We start from the raw sequence: 21,803 nt of genomic DNA, 5'->3' as shown, positions 1-21,803 counted from the left end.
ATGCATACTGTAAAAAAAATATATATATAATTTGTCATTTGAATAGGTTTGTCCATTAAACTGTCATTTAGTGGAGAAAACACTGTTGAAACTGGTTCAATCTTAACGTACATTAATTACAAAATATTCTCAACTGCCCTAACACCGATAAATAAATGTTAGCCGTGAGTTGCTAGAGATGTCCTACGTGTCTCTTTTAGACCTTTTCCAAGCACGACGTCTCTGGGCTTCACGCCGGAGCTTCTCCTCCATCTTTCTGGACAACAACTGGTTATGTTGAAAAGCCGGGAAGAAAAACTGGTTGAAGAAAAGATGGATCGTCTGGCTCCAGAGGTCCACGTCACCGTCTTCGGCCTCGGTTCCTCTGGTTAGCGCCTCGTTTCCTTCACTTTGCTCTGGTGGAAAACATGACACCAGATATATTCAATATAGTCATCGAATGAATTAAATGTCCTGGTCACTTTCTGAACATTTAGAAGGGTGCTGAATTCCTCCTCCCCCCCCCCACCCACCCACCCATCTACAATCTATACATAGACATTATTTGGATTAATGAGAACATGAAAACTAACAAAACCAACCTGCAGAGTTTGGTTTCTCAGCGACTTCAGTCTCGATAACTTGACTCCTCCCGTCCTCAGCGGTGGAGGATTCTGCTGTATCGCTTAGCTGTAATGAGATGCAAATACAATTATAGGTTATTTAGGATTTCAGACGGCTCCCAGATTATTTCATTAACAACAGAAGCTGTGTTATCCAACACATTTTGTACGTCACTACCGGATACTTTGACGTCTTTCACATCTTTTCACATATAGGTGGATGTGTGACTTCTAATACTCGTAACTCGTGATGCACTAATTGTGAATTTCTTTTTTTCACATACTTGATTACTCACCTTCGCTGACTTGGAACTGGAGGTTTCAGGAGCGATGGGGGAATTCACTGGAGCTGCCACCTGGGTGGAAAGAAACTGTAGAAAGTAAATGTGTATGTTGTTCTCTTGTGCAGGATTCCCAGCTTTACTTTATATTTGTATCTGATTGCAACAAGAATTAAATCACAGCACGCTGGAACAACCACACCCGTCACATCCAGTGAGTACCGGAGGGGGCAGAGGTCAAGAGAGGCTTGAAGAAGGGATCTGACCGACTGGGAAGGGCTGTTTGTAAATCACCTCGGGCGCTTCCCTCCCGGCCTCGCCGTCGGGGCTGGACGGGGACCCGCCCCCCACCGGGCCTTCAGGAACCAGCTGACACTTCACCTCAGCAGAGCCCAGGAGAACCTCAAAAAACTCCAGGAATGTGACCTGAAGAGAGCCAACAAGTGATGCAAAGAGGGAGAGGAAGACACACACACAAAGGGTGAGCGGATAACAATAACGAGTGAGTCAACTGGCGTATAGTCGAGAGGCCGACCTCCAGATCCAGACAGGCAGATGGGTTGCTGGGGTCACGGCTTTCTGCGGTGATGACCCGCAGTAATCTCGCTGTGGTCAGGTTAGTGTCCAGCAGACGGAGATCCTGGCAAAGGTTACGATAAACAAATCACCACTGATCTAAATAAAATGTACTGAATGCTGTTTTTAAAACAAAGAAGAAACTAATTGCAGTGTGTTGCACCTTGAACATCCACAGCAGGTGTCGGCCGCTCATGCTCTGGTCTGGGGTCACATGGACTTTGCAGTAATCCTGATAAACTTCCCAGCACTTCTCCAAGTAGCTCTCAGCCGCGACCGCCCGGCCCGGCCGCCTGAACAGGAAGCCTGGATCAACGCAGTCACAGTTAATGGACTTTTACTGCAGAGTCTCTCCGGCTGACGTCTCATAGAAACATCCCGAAACGCCCAACTGACGAGGAACCTGAATTTTTTTTTTTCCTCACTCGTCTTTTCCCGTAATAAATCCGTTTTCCTCGTCCACGAATGTGGACATGAGCATATATTATACTGTTTGCACCTTTTACATTCTTAGCACCCGGACGGATGTTGGATGTCATCAGTTGAGAAAAGCACGCCGCCAGAAGGTTGTTCTGTGACCTGTGAAAAGAAGAGACTAAAGATTAAAAGATATACACTACCGTTCAAAAGTTTGGGGTCACTTAGAAATGTCTTTATTTTTCAAAGAAAAGCACTGTTTTTTCAATAAAGATAACATTAATCAAAAATACACTCTCTACATTGTTAATGTGGTAAATGGCTATTCTAGGTGGAAACGTCTGGTTTCTAATGAAATATCTCCAGAGGTGTATAGAGGCCCATTTCCATCAACTATCACTCCAGTGTTCTAATGGTACATTGTGTTTGCTAATCGCCTTAGAAGACTAATGGATGATTAGAAAACCCTTGTGCAATTATGTTAGCACAGCTGAAAACAGTTATGCTGGTGATATAAGCTATACAACTAGCCTTCCTTTGAGCTTGAAGTTTGAAGAACAAAATTAATACTTCAAATAGTAATCATTATTTCTAACCTTGTCAATATCTTGACTATATTTTCTATTCAATTTTCAATTCATTTGATAAATAAAAGTGAGTTTTCATGGAAGACACGAAATTGTCTGGATGACCCCAAACTTTTGAACGGTAGTGTATATATATATTTAAAATTGTGAGCATTTTCTTTCCCGCGGGAGTTATTCTGGCGTCCCCATGAGAGAAAACCGTGCCATGTACAATGACAACGCCAACATTTTTCCCCATGAAGGGTTATTTGGGAGTTTTTCCTGATCCGATGTGAGGTTTTGGGACAGGGATGTCTATGTGTACAGATTGTAAAGCACTCTGAGACAAATTTGTAATTTGTGAAATTGGGCTATACAAATAAACTGAATTGAATGTTGATGTTCACATGTTCGCCATCCTCGTTTCAGCGTGTTGACGTTTGTAAATCAATGCAAAAACACACAAAGTACAGCTGAGTCTGATGGGAACGTCATTAGTTTTGCAGTAAACCAAAGTACTGGACTAATTAACACCGTGAGAAGCCATTCCTTACGTCATGTCCTTATGGTAGATGTGGTAGGCCACCATCACGAGACAGCTGACCACTCTATGCTGAAGCATGGAGATGAAAGGGGAGTGGATCTCTGCTGGTGGAGCATCCTCTGAGACACACGTTAAAACATGACGCACTCAAATACTGCAACTATGATGCTGTCGACGACATCAATGTCCTGTCGTGTGTATGTCAGATGGATGAATTATGCAGGGAGAGATTGTTGGTCCTTCTCACCTCTGAGGAGACGCTCCACCTGCGTCACAGTGACGCCGTGATGGTGGACGTTACAGTCTTTGAGCAGGCGCCAGAACTGCAGCCTGGACATCCGGAAGGTGTTGTCTGGGGAGTGGGTGTGGCCGAGACGGCTGTAGAAACGATACACGGACCTCAGCTCTGTCGCTCCACTCAGCACCACAAACTCCACCTGTGGATATACGCGAGCCAGAGCGTCAGGGCGAGGAACTCGCGTGAAGAGATCAGACGTTGACACTGTTGACCCGACCTGTTCCAGCTCAGTGGCGCGCTCTCTCTCTGGGATTTTCTCCAGGAGACATTCGATGTTCAGAACCATGTCTGTTCTTGAACCTGCAGCGAGAGACACAGCGCCGTGTATCGACTCCTCGATGGGAGGATGAACATGTTCAATGCGCTGAAGGTGACCTACCAGGCAGAGCGGGGGGGGCGTTGTGGTCCTTCAGGTCGGGTGTCGTCATCATCTGGTCGTCCACAAACTCTCCTTCGACTACATACCCATCCTCAAACGTGAATTTTGCCTATGAACCATACAGTAAAGTCACTTTTACAAATTCTTATAATAACTAGAACGGGCACTCGGTAGAGCGCATACCTTCGCATATCACAAGATTGGGCATTGAATTATGAACATGTTGGCATTAGTTGCATGCCAATTGGATAAAAAATGACCGCACTATGGTAAAAAGAAGATTTTGACCTTTTCATGACCTTGGCCTTGACCTTTGACCCGATCGATCCCAAAATCTAATCAAATGGTCCCCGGTTAATAACCAATCATCCTACCAAATTTCATGCGATTGGGTTTAATACTTTTTGAGTTATGCGAGTAACACGCATACAAATAAATAAATAAATACACGGCGATCAAAACATAACCTTCCGCATTTTCAATGCGAAGGTAATAATAATACGCATGATGCCTGATCTGTCATATTCTGCTATTAATAATGACATTTTAAAGCGTTAAAATAAGTATTTGCAGCTTCGAAGCATGAGCTCCAAATCGAATTGAACTGAATTCAGGGACAAATGTGTATTGACTGCGAGAGGCAATTCTGTATTATTGATCCACCTTGCCATGCTTGTTATTCCCTCTCCATTCTTGTTTATAGATGGCACCATTAGCGTAGTGGAAGGTTCCCTGCCCGTGCATCTGACCCTGAGTGAAATCCCCTGTGTAGTAATTGCTCTGCGAATACTGAGATCCATCCGCTCGCCATGTGACCCACACGTGTGTGCCTCGTCCATGCTGCCAGGAAAAGGAAAAGGGAATATAAAGGGTTGAAACGCTATTTTCCTTGAATTTGTGTAGTATGGATGCGTCAGTGGTGTGCTCTCATACTTGGACTTCATTCTGCCACATCCCAGCATACTGCTGCCCCAGATTCAGCCACGTCATCGTGCCCTCACCATGTCTCCGGCTGTTTTTCCACTCGCCCGAGTAAATGTTTCCAGAGGGGTAGCTGTTTTAGTGTTGAGACACCGGTGTCATCGTCGGGCAGTTCAAATACCACTCGGGCTACGGATTAGACGATGTGCTCCATACGTACCGTCTCACCCCCCATCCCTCGATGTCGTTCTTCACCCAATCGCCTTTGTACCAAGAGGTTTTATCCTGGTTAAAATACACTGTGCCCTAACACAGAGAGAATCAATTACACACACACACACACACACACACACACACACACACACACACACACACACACACACACACACACACACACACACACACACACACACACACACAATAAAAGGACTATACCTGGTGTGAATTTGTGGATCATACCTTTCCATGCCTCTTGCCCCGATCCCACTGCCCTGTGTATGACACGCCACGTGATGCACAGGTGTAAGTTCCAGTCCCATGTCGTATACCATTGTCCATTTCTCCCTTATAGGAGCTGCCATCTGGCCAGGTGCAGGTGCCCTTGCCCATGGGCAAGTTGCACACAAATTCTCCCTGATGGATTAGATGTTGTGTATATAGGTCAGGAAGAATGTTTAGGATGTTTTGCACACAGGAACTGTTGTGAAACACTCAATAACATTTGAGTACATTGCAGTGATCATAATGCGTCATTATTGTACACAACCTCATATTTAAATCCGTCTGCTGTTGTTAAGACACCAGGTCCATCCATCAGTCCCTTGGAAAACCTCCCCTTCAGAAAAACAAACTTGTATTTATCCTTATGGAAATAGGAGCATTGAATACACAGTTCTGATGCATCTGCAAAATATGAAAATGCATTTCAAGCCACGTAAAATTGCGATATAACATCTAAAAAAATCTTTTTATGCAATTGTTTAAATTACTTAAGCTTTAGTTTAATACCTTTTCGATCGGTTCATACACATTTGCTGTATAGTTTAATTGTCTTTCAAAGTGTGGCATTATTTCCAATAGTATACCTTGTAAATATGACGTTCTTCAAAACAAGCAACCCCTTCTCCATGAAACTGGCCATCACAGGTTTCCCCTTCATAACTGTCAATGAGACACATTATTGTATTTGACAGTATATATATATAATATATATATAATATATATGTGTGTGTGTGTGTGTGTCACGAGGGCTGATGGTACCTCTTTAAGGTTAAACCTAAACGTCGTGGACTCATGGACGTCGTCATTCTCGCGCTGCTCGTCCCACGTCGCTCTGTCGGTTCTTTTTTAAATCTTTTTTTATTTGTTCTCTTTCCTCCCGCTATATGAGGCGCCTCTGTGTGTCTGCGCGGTTTCTCGCTTTCCATTTTTTTTGTTTTCTTCTTCTCTTTCCACCTTTTAATTGTCTGCCATTTGTGTATCTCGTGCTGAAGATAGGGGCATCTCCATGGTAACGGTAAAGTTGTCAACCAAACTACGGCAGCCGTTATCAGTCAAAAAGGGTCAGACGGGGACGTCAACGTGTCAGACTACCAGAGCACACTACCACTGATTTAAGAATATAGATAAACAGTGGGATGTAGCAGGTTTATTCACCCTATTCATTGGGTGTTAAAATATAATACAATATATATTGTGTGATGCAATATACAAATAAAAGGGGAGCATAATAGATATTAAAAAACATAATAAACTACGAATAACAAGCATTTGAACCACATGCAAATACAGTATCTATGATTTGGACCTTTCAGTCAATCAGGGCAACATTCCAGTTATATAAAACTAACAAAGTGAGATTGTCCCAACATGCTCAGTCTTGTGAGATGATGTCCAGGTTGGCGAGGTGCCTCATGGTGGGCCTGCCGTGAGGACAGTTCCATGGATGGTTGATCTCCCCCATGTGAACCAGGAGCTTCTTCATCTCACCGACACTCAGAGCAGTGCCAATCATCACCTGAAGATGGATGTAACCAAATCAATAGATCATTTTTCAGGAAAATAGTATTAAATGTATCTACAACAAAACAGTCTTACTGTAGATATTTTAAAAGTAATATAACCGAGTTTTTAAATGTGGGTTATATATATATATATATATATATAAAACCCACATTTAAATAAATATGTTTTAAAAAAAGTATATATATATATAAATAATATATATATTGAGATATGCAGACGACTACTTTTTTCAGTCAAATAAAAAATATAATTGCAATGACAATTAACAGCATGCACTGAATTCATGTCTGAGTTACATTAGAACATAAAATACCATGACTGATTAAAATTAAAGTACATATGATTCTTATATAAAGCCAAAACCCGGTCTGTGTAAATATCTGAAAATACTAAACTATTGTGTTTATCATCAGTTTGCACTTACAGATTTTCGACAAGCTCGGGATGCAAACATCTGCCTGACGCGGGACGGTCGACACATGACCCCCGGGCTGTCACTCAACATGAAGATCAGCTCTTCAATGTCGGCCGGGCCAAATGTCCAGTTTTTACTTGTAGGCAAAGATACCAGCTTAACTCTCTCCATTACCTGAGCTGCAGTCACAATTTAAAAAATCATAATCAGCAAATTGGGAACGTGAGACAAAATCATTATTAATCGTACGCATTCAACAGTTAAATGTTCATACCGTCCTCATTGACAAGAAATTCAAAGCCATTCTTCCTGAAAATCTCGATGTTCTCTAGGAGTACGTTTTCACTAACAGCCGTGAGGTGAAGCTTCTGAGGGCTGCAGACATAGAGGAACAACAACAACAACAACAGATCAGTAAAGTGGTCCTTGGAATCAACACGAGGCAAACTTCATCCGCCGAGTCAGATTCCTCACATGATGAGTTTCTGTCCTTGGAGCACGGTGTGTTGCTGCAGCATCTCAAAGTTGTATTTCTCATCCGAGGCATGTTGGTCAATCATGAAGATGTCACGGTTGAGTTTGGTGATAATGAAGCCCAGGTTGAACTGGCCGATGACCTCCATCTCTTTGAACATGTCTTTACTGTAAAGGTTAAAATAAATACAATGTCATTTTCTTGGGAGAAAAAACAACAACTTTAATATTGGCAAGTTCAGCAGAAGTTATTGATAAAGACTCCAATCCCACCTGATCTCTTTCTTGAGCTCTTCCTCTGCACTCTGGTTTTCCCCGGGGTTGATCTTGGCCCTGAATCGTCGATAGCGCAGATCATCATCATGGTCCCTCTGTCTCTGCAGGTCCTGGAGCTTCTTCACCTTCCCCGCCAGCTCTCGTAAACAGAACTGGAGGGGCACCGTCCTCTTCTGCAGACAGACCGGCGCGTCCACTGCGTTGGACTCGCGTTCGGCCGGGAGACGCGGCTTCTTCTCCGTCCTGGCCCTCTTGGCGTCAGGGCTCACAGCGTGGCCCCCGTTGGAAGTGCGTGGATCAGTCTGCACCTCCGGGTGCTCGGGAACAGAGGGAACATTCTCTGACGTTTCTTCCTCCAAAGTTTCTTTTTTTACACCGTCGGCCTCTTCGGGGGGACCGACCTCCAGGCCAGAACACTGACTATCCGGTGTAGTTACGTCACTATCTGACAAGGCGCTGTTTTTTTCGGAGTCCGTACCGCCGCATAACCTCCCTCCGTACCTGAACCCGTCTAGCGCCGACTCTCCCACCGGGGGGCGATTAGTTTGATCGCCTACGGGTTTCAAAGGAGACGGTGTAGGAGGTTTGACAGGGTTCTTGAAAAAAGACTGCAGTGTTTTCTGTGCCGGGCCACTGTCGGCAGCTTTTGCCACACTCGACTTGTTCCCAGAGCCGTGGTGACTTGAAAAAGCAGCTTTCAGGCCGGCCAGGTTCAGGGACGACTTTGACCTCCGAGATACTGGTTCCATGTCCTCTGCGGGTTCTGGCACGCTCTCATTGGACGGGACGGCGGGATGGATTTTGGACGGAGACTTTGTGTCTATAGAGACAAGTGACAGACAAACAGTCAAAATAAAAGCACTGTAAAATTATATTACTTTCAAAATAAACAGCTCATATATGTCAGGATCTGGAGTTTTTGTGTCTTGTTTCCAGTTTTATTTTGAAGTCCCCGTCTCTCCTGTCCTCTGTTTCCCTGCACTTCCTGTCGTCCCTGTGATTGTCTGCCCTGTCCCCGATTGTTTCCTTCTGTGTCCAACCACCTTCCCCGTGTATTTAAACCCTGTTTGTCTCATTCCCCAGTGATGGTTCGTTCTGTCACGAGTGTAGCCACCGAGGGACAGGAAGTGCAGGGAAACAGAGGACAGGAGAGACGGGGGACTTCAAAATAAACCAGGAAACAGGACACAAAAACTCCAGATCCTGACAATACACTGATATGCAGGCTACATGTCTGTGCTCACTGGTCCTGGGTATGGGTGTGTAGTTCAGGCTGATCTTATTGACTCCATCCTCAAACATGTTGATGAGCGAGGTCTTTAGAATAGCCAGCAAGAGCTTCTCCTCCTGCAGGAAGATCTGTCGTTTGTCTGGTGTGACATTCACGTCCACGCACTCTGAAATAACACCACAGGAACACTCAGTGTGGCACAAACAGGAAGTCGGCGGTAGGTTTCAGAAATTACTTTTCAGCTATTTTCTTACCGTGGGCGACGGCTATGTTCAAGGCGACAAATGGATATTGATGTCGGTTATACGTGTGATACACTTCGTTCACTAGTTTGGTCACCTGTAAATCGAGGGGAACGTTGTAGAGAAGTTAGAATGTTTTGAAAAGGTCATCACAAGCTGTGATGTGTTCAACATCGTTTTAAATGTTTGGACCGCTCATAAATGATGAAATGGGGAGATTTAAACTTCAATTACCTTAAGAGGATCATAGGGCCGGTTGTTAATGAAAAAGAACTGCCTGTCAGTGGCACTTCTCCCCACGCCGTGGTCTCCTCGTGACACGAACCCCGTCATGCTGTTGAATCAGAGATTTTAACCAGAGAAACAGCTTTTTATTTTTATTTTTTAAACGTACCGCACATGCAATGATGTCACTCACTTAAACAGCTGCTGAGGTAGATCTGCATCTTTGAGTCCATATTCTTCAATAACATTTTCTGCTGGAGACACTTGTTGAAAAGGCAGAAGACTCTGTAGCTACAGGACACACAAGAAAAAAATTCAATATTTAGCCAATATGACCAATTTCTTGTTGGACGTTTTCCTACAACTAAAGGGTTTTTTCGAAATACTTAAATTCTTCTGTCTTTATTAACCATTAGACTCATTAAAATAAACTCAACAACGAACGTGGAGATTGAAGAAGAGTATTATTTAGTTCTAATTAGTGTCTTAAGAGAGCAGCAATATGGTAAAACTGACACGTTTTGCAGGTTGCAAATAAACAGCGTGCTCAAGAAAAGTCGGCAGACGGGCTCATGAGCAGAACCCGGGTCCCCCGCTTACCCTCATGAACAGAGCCCGGGTCCCCCACTTACCCTCATGAACAGAGCCCGTGTAACCCACTGACTGACTCTGTCATCCCCAAGACAATTTCCTTCCAGTCACCATTGTAAATGTAATGTTTAAATTCTTGCACTATGTCGAATGTTGATTGTTGTTGTTTTGTTTGTCTGTCTAATGTACACACCAGCCACCAAGTCAAATTATGAGTGTGTCTCCAACCTGTTTTGGTCCAAATATAGCCCCGATGTTGTCCCTCATGCTCTGGCTGCCACTGGTGCCGAGAACTGTGCTGCGCTTGCCCTGCCCGTTTTGGTTGGAGCAGGTGATGCGCACTCCTGTGGAGATGACGCAGTAGGACTGCAGGACATGTATCATCTTGGCATACTCCTGAAACAACAATGAAATATTGGGGATTATAGATGGATGACAGAGCAAGTACTCTAATGAACCAGCAACTGGCACACAATGAAACGTGTTATATTACAGTTATCTCCTGTTTTTACAGCATCACATTTCTGCAGAATATTTTCATTTCCATGTTGATTAATGTGCTTTTCTTATCCACCACTTCACTTCTACTTGCCATGTATCGAAACTGGTTTGAGATAAGCTGGACGATCCATCACACTCAACATTTAAATTGTGTTAGAATTTAGTTACAATGCATTTGAAAGTATGGATTAAAAAGTCCTCTAGGTGTTGTGTTTGTGTGCTCGTCAGGAAATCAGACATCCAAGAAAACCGCTTTATTTACAACCTATATTGTCAGAAAATTAAGTCTTGAAGAAAAATAATGAGGCAAAATGAGCATTGTAGAAAGTATGGGGTGAATGTAGTTGTCACACTCACACTGAAATGTTCAACATCGGAGTTTCAATGCATACATTTATGTGATTCGTGCTCCTATCGACGAAACCAGGCAACAACATAAGAATGACCCTAAAACGACCGACCTTCTTGATATTGCGTTGGAACTCCTTGTGCCGGACAGGCAGGGTGTAGAAGAGCTGCTGCAGGCTGACGGTGGTGCCTTGCTGCCGTGGATGGGGAGACCGCTGCACTAGGTGGCCTTTGTGGTCAAACACCAGCTTGGTCCCCACCTGGCTGGACTCGTGGCACGTCACCACACTGAGGACACTGAAGCAGGGGGTCGGCGGGAGTTTTAGCCGACGAGGTGAAATAGGGGTATGCGGCAAATGAACAAGGTTGATAAAGTGTGTTACCTCAGAGCACACAAGGAGCTGAGGGCTTCCCCTCTGAAGCCAAACGTTTCCACGCGGATGAGATCGGAGAAATCCTTCAGCTTCGACGTGTGATGTTTCAATGCTGCGGAACGGGAGACGGTGTCACTCAATCCACGAAGATGAGGCAGAGTTAAACTAACACGGGCGGGTACGGACAACACTGACACTTACTCAGTCCTTCAAAATTGGCCTCCTCTACCCCTTTGCCATTGTCTGACACTTCCACTAGTTCAGCTCCGCACTCCTTTAGCCTGACATCTGAAACATGCAACAGAAACACCATTTTGGAATTTTTGCTGAATCAATAATCTCCTATGGAACTGGATTTCCAATGGTGAACACTGTGTAATGTTGACAAAGACAGTATTCACAAATCTAGCTTCCTGCTGGCGGGCAATCGGATAAAAACTCCATACCTATGTTTGACAGAAAAAGAATGTACGATATGGCATGCATCAACCCTCACCAACGTTAGTAGCCCCCGCATCAATGCTGTTTTCCACCAGCTCCTTGACAGCAGTGGACAGAGTCAGTACCACCTGTCCTGAGCAGATTTGATGCACTGAGTTCTTATCAATGGCCTTGATGGCTCCTGCAGGTTCAGAGCTGCTGAGGAAAAAAACAGTGCTCAGTGACAATGACGTATAGCTGAAATGTATACTGTTGCAACATATTTATACATAAACAGCATTCAAGAATGCAGCACCCCCCCCCCGCCCCCCCAGCGTGAGAAATACGATGTGTGGCGGGAGTGCGTGACTTAAGACCGAAATGCGTGAGTCTCACGCTCAATGCGTGACACTTGAGAGCTCTGCCAGGATGCTTTATTTTCATTGGTTGCTGGATTAAATCTTACCCAGATACAACAGATACGTTTTTTTTTCCTGATTGGCTATTGTGTAGCCCATTTCTTTTTTTTGATTGGCTGATAAGTGGCTCCTCACAGCAGAACTCCAGGGGAGCGCTTGATTCCTCCACGGTGAGGGCAGCGCGGCCAGCTCATGTTTGCCCGCTGCGGCACGTTAAAACATTAAATAGCCGAGAGTTTTTTTCAGCGTGAGAAATACAATGTGTGGCGGGAGTGCGTGATTTAAGACCGAAATGCGTGAGTCTCACGCTCAATGCGTGACACTTGAGAGCCCTGGTGTTCTCTGATCTGTGGTGAACACCTGAAGACTGTGGGAATGTCACTATGAACAGTGAAGTTCTACTAAAGTCCATACTAGAGTTGGCTGCGATGCCGAATCTGAAATGCAGGTAAGTTAACGTTGAGTAAATACGTTGGTAAACTAACTTACCAAGCGTCAGACATCTTCAAGGACTGAAGAGCTTCAGGAAGAATTCATTCAAATGATAAAATGTGACGGAAACAGAGAAACAGGAAGAAACAGCAACTGCAATGGTGTCATCAGTGCAGAGGTATATGGGTTGTTTTCATTAAACTGATCAAATGTGTGCACAATGCCTCACGCCTGCAAGTTGTAAACACCCAGTGAAATCGTACCGCGCGCACTGCACAAAGTGTCACGAGCATCAAGCGTGCGCGAAACTGCGCAGGTTGACAGTTAAAACCTATAAGATATAAATGTTGCTGCGCTGGTAAAAAAAGAAACCTCACAAAAGAAATGTGTGATAACGGTATAAAAAACATATATCGCTGTCCATAAATAAGTATTATTAAAATAGTTTATATTTCATCACCTAACTAAATAAATCCCGGAATGTGTCATCGAACAAGAAATTAGAGAACGACTGCATTTACCTCATATAGCAAAAACGAATAATTTGCTTTACTGTTGCAGAAGTGTTCTCGGTATTTTGAAGATATATTATTCTAATTAACAAAGAAAACAAGATATGCAGTCATTTTGTACTTCAATAATGTGGAATATGTATGTAACGTGAATATGTAGGTAACATACATTGTCAGACGGTCCCTAGCCCGGTTCAATCATGGCCGTCTACTGACAGAATACTCCGTCTGGGATTTAGGAGAGAACTATTTTCGTTCCACGATGTACGCGCGGGGACGGACCCGATATAACGAGTAATTGAACGACACAACATTTTAATTTGGCAGCGTTTTTAAAAAAAAAAGGGGGGGGGGGGCGAAGTACTTCATTTTTATCACGTTCAACATCGTTCACATACACAACAAATGTCCAGTTCAACGTCCAACATCGGACTCCTGAGGTCCGAGGAAAGTTCTGGAGGCAGCAGTAACCCCCTGGTCGTCCGCCGCCTTAAAACCACCAGGACACACAAGCTGGAGAGTCACGTTAGCCTGTTAAATTTTGCTAGCGAAGAGGACGACGAAGTCCACTTTGACAGTAAGCTGCGTTTTTACTCCTCTACTTTTATGTCGCTGCCCAGTGACTAAGCTAACTGATCCGTATTAACGGTTATCCACTACATTATGATGTAATGGCCACAATAAAACGTCAGATCGATAATAATAGTTTAAAGATTTTTATAAACAGGCAGGGGCGAAGTTGAGGGATATGAGGCCACGTGACCATCGGGGTTGTGAGGCCTGTCAAATGCAGCCATGTTATGTGTGCAAACCAAAGTTATGATATTCTCTCTCAGACTTTAGAAAGCTCCCTCCAGTGCCATATAATACTGTACCCAGCTGTATTCACATGCCAATGAGTACTCTACTATGACAAGTGCAAGTACCTTCACATACAAAGATTATTACAATTCCTCTTCATCCATAATCCTATACACACTTGCAGCTGTCAAACACGTTTGCATTGGACGTCATTGGGCTGTAAAATCAAGTTAGATCTTAGTCTCTCAATGGATTTCTGCTTCAGAAGAAGTCCGGACTTGTTAAATCCACTTCCTCCTACTGTAAGATGACATCAAAGTGAGGACATGTTGGCCAGATGAAACGTCTTTTCCTTCCCAGCCACAGTGACCTAAATGTTTACAATCAGTGAGTGAGTACAGTAGGTGGAGGAGGCTGGCGTCTGCTGGTCCAGGCAGATAAGCATTACTGCTGTGCACGCCCACCCTCTTTATGTACAAACAACAAAAAAGAAATTATTCTTGCATTGGAGATGAACAGGATATATCACAAGTACAGCTTTGAGTGCTTAATATTGGAGCACAAGTGTTTTTATACAGATCAAAAATGGACCTAGGGGACAGAAACATTGTTGAAATGATAGCAAAAATAATTGAAGAAGGTAAGACGACAGAGAGGACATATTCTGGTTTTATGTTTATTTAATTTTAGCGTCAAATATAATCTAAACTGTTGTTTATATCTCCAAGAACAGAACCGAACACAGTATTATGAAGCGGTTAATTATTTTTGTCTTTATTTATTTATCATTTACAACTACATCCTCTTTCTCTCTTCTTTTCTTTTTTTATCAGCTTCCGACACAGACAATAACCGCGAGGGGCTAATGGCCGGCAGACATTACCCGTCCATCCAAGAGTTTGCCTCGGCAATCCCCAACCACCTTCTCCTGGGCTCTCTACTGGAGCACCTGTGCTTCGTCTACGAGAGCAACCCGACGCGCTCACGTACGCTGTTTAAAAGTACGTACCGAGATGTTGGACTGGCAATTGACAGTCTGTTTGTATTCATTATTATTATAAATGACTATCTTGATGTTATTGTTTACTTGTACCTTACAAATACGTGTTGTTGTTTCCCGCTGACAGTCATTGGCCAGCGTTTAGCTGCCATGAACCTCCTCTCTCCTTTGGCCATAAGCGATGAGTTCAGCACCGTCAGACTGCAGCACAACCGGGCCTTCACTGAGCTGCTGCATGCTGCCAGCTCCTCGCTGTATCAACAGGTAACTGGACCACTAGATGTGTTGTCAGTTTAGGACTACGGCGATTATGTATTTGTATTTGGTATAATATGATCAACTGTACAGTCTTGTGTACGTGTCCACTGTGTGTGTGTGTGGGAAATGTGTTTATCCTTTTCTAATTTTGCAGGGCCAGCCAGGTGCCGGCACAAATGTGCACACGCCTGCTGTGAGGTGAGCTATGCGTCGAGTAGTGTGTAATGTTGAGTTGCTTCAATGGAATATTAATAAGTTAAGATGTTTGTCTTTGCCTTCCAGCAGACCAAAGGAGGGACTGTTTCAAGCGCAGACGTCCCGGTACCTCAGTGAATTTGAAGAATTAGTTAGACTGGGAAAAGGATCTTACGGAAATGTTTTTACGGTATTAAAACATTTTCTACTCCATGCTCCTCAAAAAAAAGAAATTGAGTTAAATTCATCAACACAATCATCTTCTTTTTTAATTTCTTCACCTTGAAGGTTACGAACAAATTGGACGGACAGTATTATGCTGTTAAGAAAATTCTCATCAGAAAAGTCTCAAAGGATGACTGCATGAAGGTAAGGTCATCTGTTTGTTTTTTCATTACGGCCTTTATATTATTTACAAATTCAGAGATAATAATTTGATTATTTTGTCTGGCTCCAGGTCCTCAGGGAAGTGAAAGTGTTATCCAGCCTGCTGCATGTAAACGTTGTGGGCTATCACACTGCGTGGATGGAGCATGTTCAGCCTGCCGCATGTGAGTACTTCTGTTCTTACTGTTCTCTAAGATTAAAGAACAATAACAGTGAATGTTTTCATCATAAGAGAGGTTTCATGTAGAATACATCTCTGTTGCAGATCCTAAGTCTCTCCTGCCTGCACTGGAGTCACCTGAACAACAAGACAGGTGGGGATCAGTGTCCATTTACTTTGTTCTGTCATTGCATAATCCAATTGATTGACAGATAATCAGCATATAAATCCATTTTATAATTATAATTAATCCTAAATTGAAGCCTGTTTGGAATAACTTGGGAATAATTACTGATTCTGTGAGGTAGAAATTATTCTTGTTGATAAGCAGTGTAGCAGAATTAATCACATACATATTTTTAAACAGTATTTACAGTATTCATCTTGGGGCACATAGATTCAATTAAATTTATTTTATATTGCCCAATATCACACATTACGAATTTTCCTCAGAGGGATTTACAATCTGTACACATACGACATCCCTGTCCCAGGACCTCACGTCGGATCAGGAGATACAGCAATAATAGTCACAACACTGTCCCAACAACACGAAATTGATCTTTCAATCTCAGTTTTGATGAGAGCTCTGACGACACCAGCGGCAGCTCCTCCATCGTTTTCCAAAGCCTCAGTCGAGCACCGACAGACTGGAGCGCCGATGTCCTCCCGAGAGAGGCCGATCCCGTCAGAGCTTCGGTCCAAACCCCGGAGACGGGCCAAGTGGTGTGTGCCAAAACGATGCGGCGGATTCCCACCAACTACGTCCCCTGTGTGTTCCTGGGACAGGGTGGTCCCCCGAAGAACTCCAAATGTCCCGCCATGGGGTGGGACAGCTCAGCGCTGTTAGAGGAGGAGTCGAGCAGGAGTAGCATCGAACCAAACGGCAACAACAACAACGCCTGCATCGACAAGGACTTTCAGCCGCGGGCCGGCAAAAACCGCACAGCAAAGCCCTCTAAAGAGGTAGGCGCTGATTAAATTACAAATAAAGATTGCGCATGTTTTATAGCGGTTAGTTGATTTTATTTGTTTTCAGAACTCGTTACATTTTGTTTGCTCTGTATCTGCAGGTGCAGTTCCACCTGATGCTCTACATCCAGATGCAGCTGTGTGAGCGCTCCCTGAAGGACTGGATCTCTGAGAGGAACAGCAAGCCCAGAGAAGAACAAACCCCAAGATGTAATTGTTTAAAACACGTGCGACTTTACAAAATGACGTTGTTCCATTACAAATCGGAGATTAAATGACATTTAAATACACTTTTGGAGCAACATTTTTTTTCTTTTCTGGGGCACTTTTTCAGGTCCCTATGCATGTGTTGACAGCGAACACACACTCAACCTGCTGAGAGGGATTCTGGAAGGAGTCGACTACATTCACTCCAGGGGAATCATGCACAGAGACCTGAAGGTAAGGTGCTTTGATACATATTATTAAATCAGCGTATGTCTGAGATGTCAACTAACGTCGAGCAAGTCGATAAATGTTCTTGGCCTCCATCTGTCACAAAGGAAATGGGTTTTTCCCAGTAGTTGAACACAAAGTCATATAGCTTATCGGGCAGAAGTTTTCTCAACTCTTCGCTCTTGCCTTGGACATATTTGAGATAAATATCCCTCTTGTTGATATCCTGAAGCCTCCTCGGCTGCAGAGTGAGTTTCAGCAGCCGGTCTCTCTGTTTAGAGAAACACGGTAGCATCAAGGTGGCAGGCATGTGGCCACTCTGGTTGTAGACGGTGAGCGGGAAGGTCAGACTGAGGAGTTTGGCCAGCAGCTTGTTGTTCCTAACATTACTAACGTGGTTCAGGAACAGGAACAGACAGTTCTCCCCTGCTCCGCTCAGCCTTTTGACGTCGGCTCCATACCTGAGCAGCACGTCCACCAGCTCCTCGTTGCCCATGCGGCACGCCTCCTGCAAAGGCGTCAATCCGGCGTTGTTCACCGCGTCGGGCTCGGCCTCCCGCTCGAGCAGCTCAGAGATGCAGCTCATGTCGTCCTCCAAGGTTTTAGTGGTCTTCATGGAGATTGCCACAGCAGCTAGGTGCAAAGGAGTGTTCCCAGAGTGCCTCACCGCCTTTAATATAGTCAAGAATGTATTGAATTGATTGTACAGGTGTAGAACCTAATGCACATATTTTAACAGGCTTAGAAACACAGAAACGACAGTGAAAGGGTCACAATACGAACCATGTTCATGTCAGCTCCCTCCTTGATCAAGCTGGCCATGATGTCCTTATGGAGGACCCCGGCAGCCATATGCAGGGGGGTCATCCCACTATTGTCCACAGCATTAACGTCAGCACCAAAGCTGGCCAGAATTGGGATTGCAGACAGAGCCAGGTAGCGTACTGATAGGTGGAGAGCTGTCTGGTGACTCCCCTCAATCTAGAGGACACGAGCATTTACCAAAAAAAGACATATTAGCATTCTTGAGGATCTTTTTTCTTAATTCTCTGTCGTGATTTAATTCAAACATTACAAATGACTCATTTATCTTGTTTTTCTACTCTACCCGTTGAATTTTGCAGATGGGAGTTTAATTTAAATTTTTTTTTTAAAAAGGCAAAAAATGTATTTTCTACGTTAAAAAGGTTTCACCTTTGATTTGACGTTAATGCCGTGCTCACAGAGGAGCCGCAGACAGGCCTCTGCCTGCCTACGCTTCCCCATCACAGCAGTGTGGAACTTGGAGCTCGATTTAGTAGTGGGCGCGATGCTCGGCCAACCGGCGATCACCAAGTGCAGAGGGGTTCGACCGAGCTGGTCCCTGTGACAGAGGTAGAGACGGTAAAACTGGTGCGACCATGAGTTCATTAGTTTATTTAAACAAGTCCAGCTAAGTTATTCTATTCAAGGTGTACACCACCAGATAAACAACCTCATGGCATACTGTAGTATAGACCGGAGGGCTTGCAGGTGTTAGTTTGTGTGTGTCTTTATCCTTGTCCAGGTGTGTGAGTGTCCTGACCTCATTTCCGGGTCTGCTCCTGTCGACAGCAGGCTCTGCATACTTTTCACTCTTCCGTAAGAGGCGGCCAGATGAAGGGGAAGTGTAGCGAGGCCCTGAGGCAAGGCAAGAGGAGGCAAGATGAGACAAACTGGAAAAGTAAAAAATTCGAATATGCTCCAGTCTAACACTGAAACACTGTGTTCTCTTTTTGTAACTTTAAATTTCACACATTTTACGATCACATCAGAGCGTAAACATTGGACAATTTATATTATTCACCGATCTGTCTGGATGCGTCGTCATTTATATATGACTTTGGTGATATTATTTTATGTAAGATGCAAAAAAATGCATCCTACATTAAACAAAAAATGATGAATGAACACGAAGAAGAAAAAGATCAAGGGGGGAGAAGATGAGTGAAATAGTGGGGAGTGTATACATTTTCCGTTTTAGTTTGTGTCATACATTTATATCATTTCACATCTTTTAGTTCTCACAAGTAATTTAGAAGAAATGATCACATTGTTGCATTTACCTTCCACAAAACTTCTCCGCTTGAGCCGCCTATCTCGATAAGAAAGTTGCTCCCGTGCTTTTTTGACTTGTCTTCTATGCGTCCCGAGTCTTGGTCCATAATTGCAGTATAAAATTCATTATCTGGAAACTTGCCCACGTTGCTGCTCCTGTCCTCGCATTCTTCGCTCTCCTCCAACATGACCAGGCATCGCAGCTTCACTTCTGTCTCTGTTCAGTCTTTCAGGATGTGCGTGGTGGTAGAAAGCTGGTTATTCTAGTCCATCAAATGATTTCAACATGTCAGGTGTATGTATATCCCTGTCACAACTGATAACTATATGTTGCGTAATAATGGGGAATGCTGACACTTTCAAGTTCATTTATAGGTGTGTCCATGCTTGTGGCACTTCAGTATTTTACTTTGAGGAAAGCAGGGAAATGATTACCTTGCAAAAGCTTAAAGTGCAAAAATTCATGTTCAATATTTACAGAGTTTATGTGAGTTTCAGAATTGTCTCTCCGTTTTAACAAAGGCTTCTAACAGCGCTGAAATTGTTTATTCACTTTCAACAAACCTTGGAAATCAGTATATTTACACCCACTGACATATAACATAAAACTAATTGTAATGTGTTTTTTTCTCCACAGCCCAGGAACATTTTCCTCCATGGAAACGACTGTCATGTTCGAATTGGGGACTTTGGTTTGGCCTGCAGGGATATAATAATGGACGGCCATAAGGGCCCCACATCTCCCAGCAGTGGTAATAATAATGCACCTCTTGGCTTGTCATATCTTCACGCCAGTGCCTCACAGCATTACCAGTAGATGGCGCCATGTGCTTTAAAAGTCTCTTCCCTGCTGAATTTTGCAGATTCCTCACATACAACAGGTGTTGGCACATTTGTGTACGCTGCACCAGAACAACTGAAGGGCAGCCATTATGATTCAAAGGTAAAAATAGTAGGACAAGTACATTAATATAAATTCAGTATACCTAATTTTTCATGAAATATGACACATATTTATCATTGTGTAATTTTTAACAACTCTACTTGTGGTTGCTCTCCCAGTCAGACATGTACAGCGTCGGAGTGCTGGCCCTCGAGCTATTTCAGCCGTTTGGGACCGAGATGGAACGCGTCCGGACTCTCGAGGACCTGAGAAAGGGGAGAGTCTCAAACTCGTTCTGCCAAAGATGGCCCGTCCTGACGAAGTTCATCCTGAACCTGACGAATAAGGAGCCCAGCGTTCGTCCCACAGCGAGCCAGCTTCTACAGAGTGAACTCCTCTGCAGTAAAGACATAGTATGTTGGGATAAATGGATACATTGGAGTTCTTAAAGAAAACGTTTGTGCCATAAAAAATATATATATTATAATTTTCTTTTTAAATTTCTGATCTAAAATCTTCAAAGTGTATAACTGTAATCAAATGTCAGTTTCAGGATTACTTGTAGGCTTTTTAAATTCTGCATGTCTGGGTTTGCTGCATGTGTCTGCTCGCTGTTCGCTCCAACACGGCTTATAACAAATCTGAAAGTACAGTTCCTGTTCATTGACGACCAATTTTAACAATGTTTCTTTCCTTTTCCAGGTGATCCATAGTTTACAGAGAAAGGTTGAAGAGCAGGAGGGAGAGATCATGCAGCTGAGGAGACAGATCAGTCGGCTCCAGAGCTCTGAAATCAGTTAATTTCTCTGAGTCTGACGAGACCCAAAGCCTTAAAGGGTCTCAGCCCTCAACAGACTGTCACAACTTGATTTATTCAACGACTGCTCTACTGTGTGTGTGTGTGTGTGTGTGTGTGTGTGTGTGTGTGTGTGTGTGTGTGTGTGTGTGTGTGTGTGTGTGTGTGTGTGTGTGTGTGTGTGTGTGTGTGTGTGTGTGTGTGTGTGTGTGTGTGTGTGTGTGTGTGTGTGCGCGCGCCATGTAATCCGGGATGTAAGGGTGCAATTATTTATTTTCATTCAATGTGAAATAAAACCTAATGCTGCGACATTTTGTTGGATTTATGAGAAGCAATATGTGATTATTGATTATCCAAGCAATATTTGATTATTGATTATTTGAGATGTTACTTTGGAAGTACTACATGTATAACTAATTGGTAAACGTGACCTATAGGCAGAGTTCACAATGTGTATGTAGGCAAATTGAAAACCATTTGTTGACACAGTCAGACTTCCAATCAAAGTCAGTTTTATTTGTCAATGTAGATTTTAAGGGGATAAGGGTTGTTTATTTCTGTGCATGGATATTCAAACATGTTGTTGTTCTCTTGCCTGTACATGTGGTTGTACGGTTAACTTACTGGGTACAGTAAATGGACTGTTTTATTTTGAGAACTTTTTTAAGTGGAAATACTGTTTGTACTGCATAATTTATTTATAAAAGCATTTCTGCATATATATAACAAATAATTATTCTTAAACCACTGATAGTATGTACATATGTGTGT

At 43.5% G+C, this 21,803-nt stretch overlaps 4 protein-coding genes across 9 annotated transcripts; 1 reads left to right on the top strand and 3 right to left on the bottom strand.

Moving 5' to 3' along the window:
- Positions 1-183: 183 nt before the first annotated feature.
- rsph10b (radial spoke head 10 homolog B) lies at positions 184-5,891 on the bottom strand. The gene is made up of 18 exons (XM_056430444.1): positions 5,845-5,891; positions 5,670-5,745; positions 5,351-5,419; positions 5,044-5,217; positions 4,805-4,890; positions 4,597-4,717; positions 4,327-4,503; positions 3,664-3,772; positions 3,502-3,572; positions 3,234-3,423; positions 2,997-3,105; positions 1,959-2,038; positions 1,623-1,765; positions 1,419-1,523; positions 1,178-1,309; positions 899-958; positions 582-669; positions 184-395 (listed from the first exon to the last, which is right to left on the bottom strand). Exons 1-18 carry the CDS (start codon positions 5,889-5,891, stop codon positions 184-186), a joined length of 2,049 nt encoding a protein of 682 aa, XP_056286419.1.
- A 321-nt stretch (positions 5,892-6,212) lies between these two features.
- Positions 6,213-12,786, bottom strand: pms2 (PMS1 homolog 2, mismatch repair system component). 2 transcript variants are annotated; one of them, XM_056430708.1, is made up of 15 exons: positions 12,615-12,786; positions 11,783-11,925; positions 11,488-11,574; positions 11,296-11,398; positions 11,026-11,209; positions 10,292-10,459; positions 9,666-9,763; positions 9,482-9,581; positions 9,260-9,344; positions 9,019-9,171; positions 7,772-8,594; positions 7,499-7,666; positions 7,299-7,399; positions 7,034-7,203; positions 6,213-6,601 (listed from the first exon to the last, which is right to left on the bottom strand). In XM_056430708.1, the coding sequence occupies exons 1-15, from the start codon at positions 12,626-12,628 to the stop codon at positions 6,458-6,460; spliced, it is 2,541 nt and encodes an 846-aa protein (XP_056286683.1). In that variant the 5' UTR covers positions 12,629-12,786; the 3' UTR covers positions 6,213-6,457. The 2 variants fall into 2 exon arrangements, with proteins under 2 accessions (XP_056286683.1, XP_056286684.1); XM_056430709.1 differs by having other exon boundaries at positions 11,783-11,922.
- eif2ak1 (eukaryotic translation initiation factor 2-alpha kinase 1) lies at positions 12,339-21,765 on the top strand. Of its 5 annotated transcripts, none has more exons than XM_056430715.1 (15): positions 12,339-12,573; positions 14,704-14,871; positions 14,998-15,134; positions 15,283-15,326; positions 15,411-15,513; positions 15,612-15,692; positions 15,781-15,874; positions 15,976-16,024; positions 16,446-16,836; positions 16,944-17,052; positions 17,177-17,283; positions 19,991-20,105; positions 20,217-20,296; positions 20,416-20,649; positions 20,939-21,765. In XM_056430715.1, the coding sequence occupies exons 2-15, from the start codon at positions 14,736-14,738 to the stop codon at positions 21,035-21,037; spliced, it is 1,779 nt and encodes a 592-aa protein (XP_056286690.1). In that variant the 5' UTR covers positions 12,339-12,573; positions 14,704-14,735; the 3' UTR covers positions 21,038-21,765. The 5 variants fall into 5 exon arrangements, with proteins under 5 accessions (XP_056286690.1, XP_056286686.1, XP_056286685.1 ...); XM_056430711.1 differs by lacking the exon at positions 12,339-12,573 and adding an exon at positions 13,304-13,646 and having other exon boundaries at positions 15,414-15,513; XM_056430710.1 differs by lacking the exon at positions 12,339-12,573 and adding an exon at positions 13,304-13,646.
- LOC130204155 (ankyrin repeat domain-containing protein 61-like) lies at positions 17,868-19,984 on the bottom strand. Its single transcript, XM_056430717.1, has 4 exons — positions 19,362-19,984; positions 18,842-18,936; positions 18,472-18,640; positions 17,868-18,258 (listed from the first exon to the last, which is right to left on the bottom strand). The coding sequence occupies exons 1-4, from the start codon at positions 19,539-19,541 to the stop codon at positions 18,019-18,021; spliced, it is 684 nt and encodes a 227-aa protein (XP_056286692.1). The 5' UTR covers positions 19,542-19,984; the 3' UTR covers positions 17,868-18,018.
- Positions 21,766-21,803: the final 38 nt, after the last annotated feature.

Source organism: Pseudoliparis swirei, chromosome 13, assembly GCF_029220125.1.
Source record: "Pseudoliparis swirei isolate HS2019 ecotype Mariana Trench chromosome 13, NWPU_hadal_v1, whole genome shotgun sequence".
Classification (NCBI taxonomy): domain Eukaryota; kingdom Metazoa; phylum Chordata; class Actinopteri; order Perciformes; family Liparidae; genus Pseudoliparis; species Pseudoliparis swirei.
This window is presented reverse-complemented; position numbering and strand designations above follow the sequence as displayed.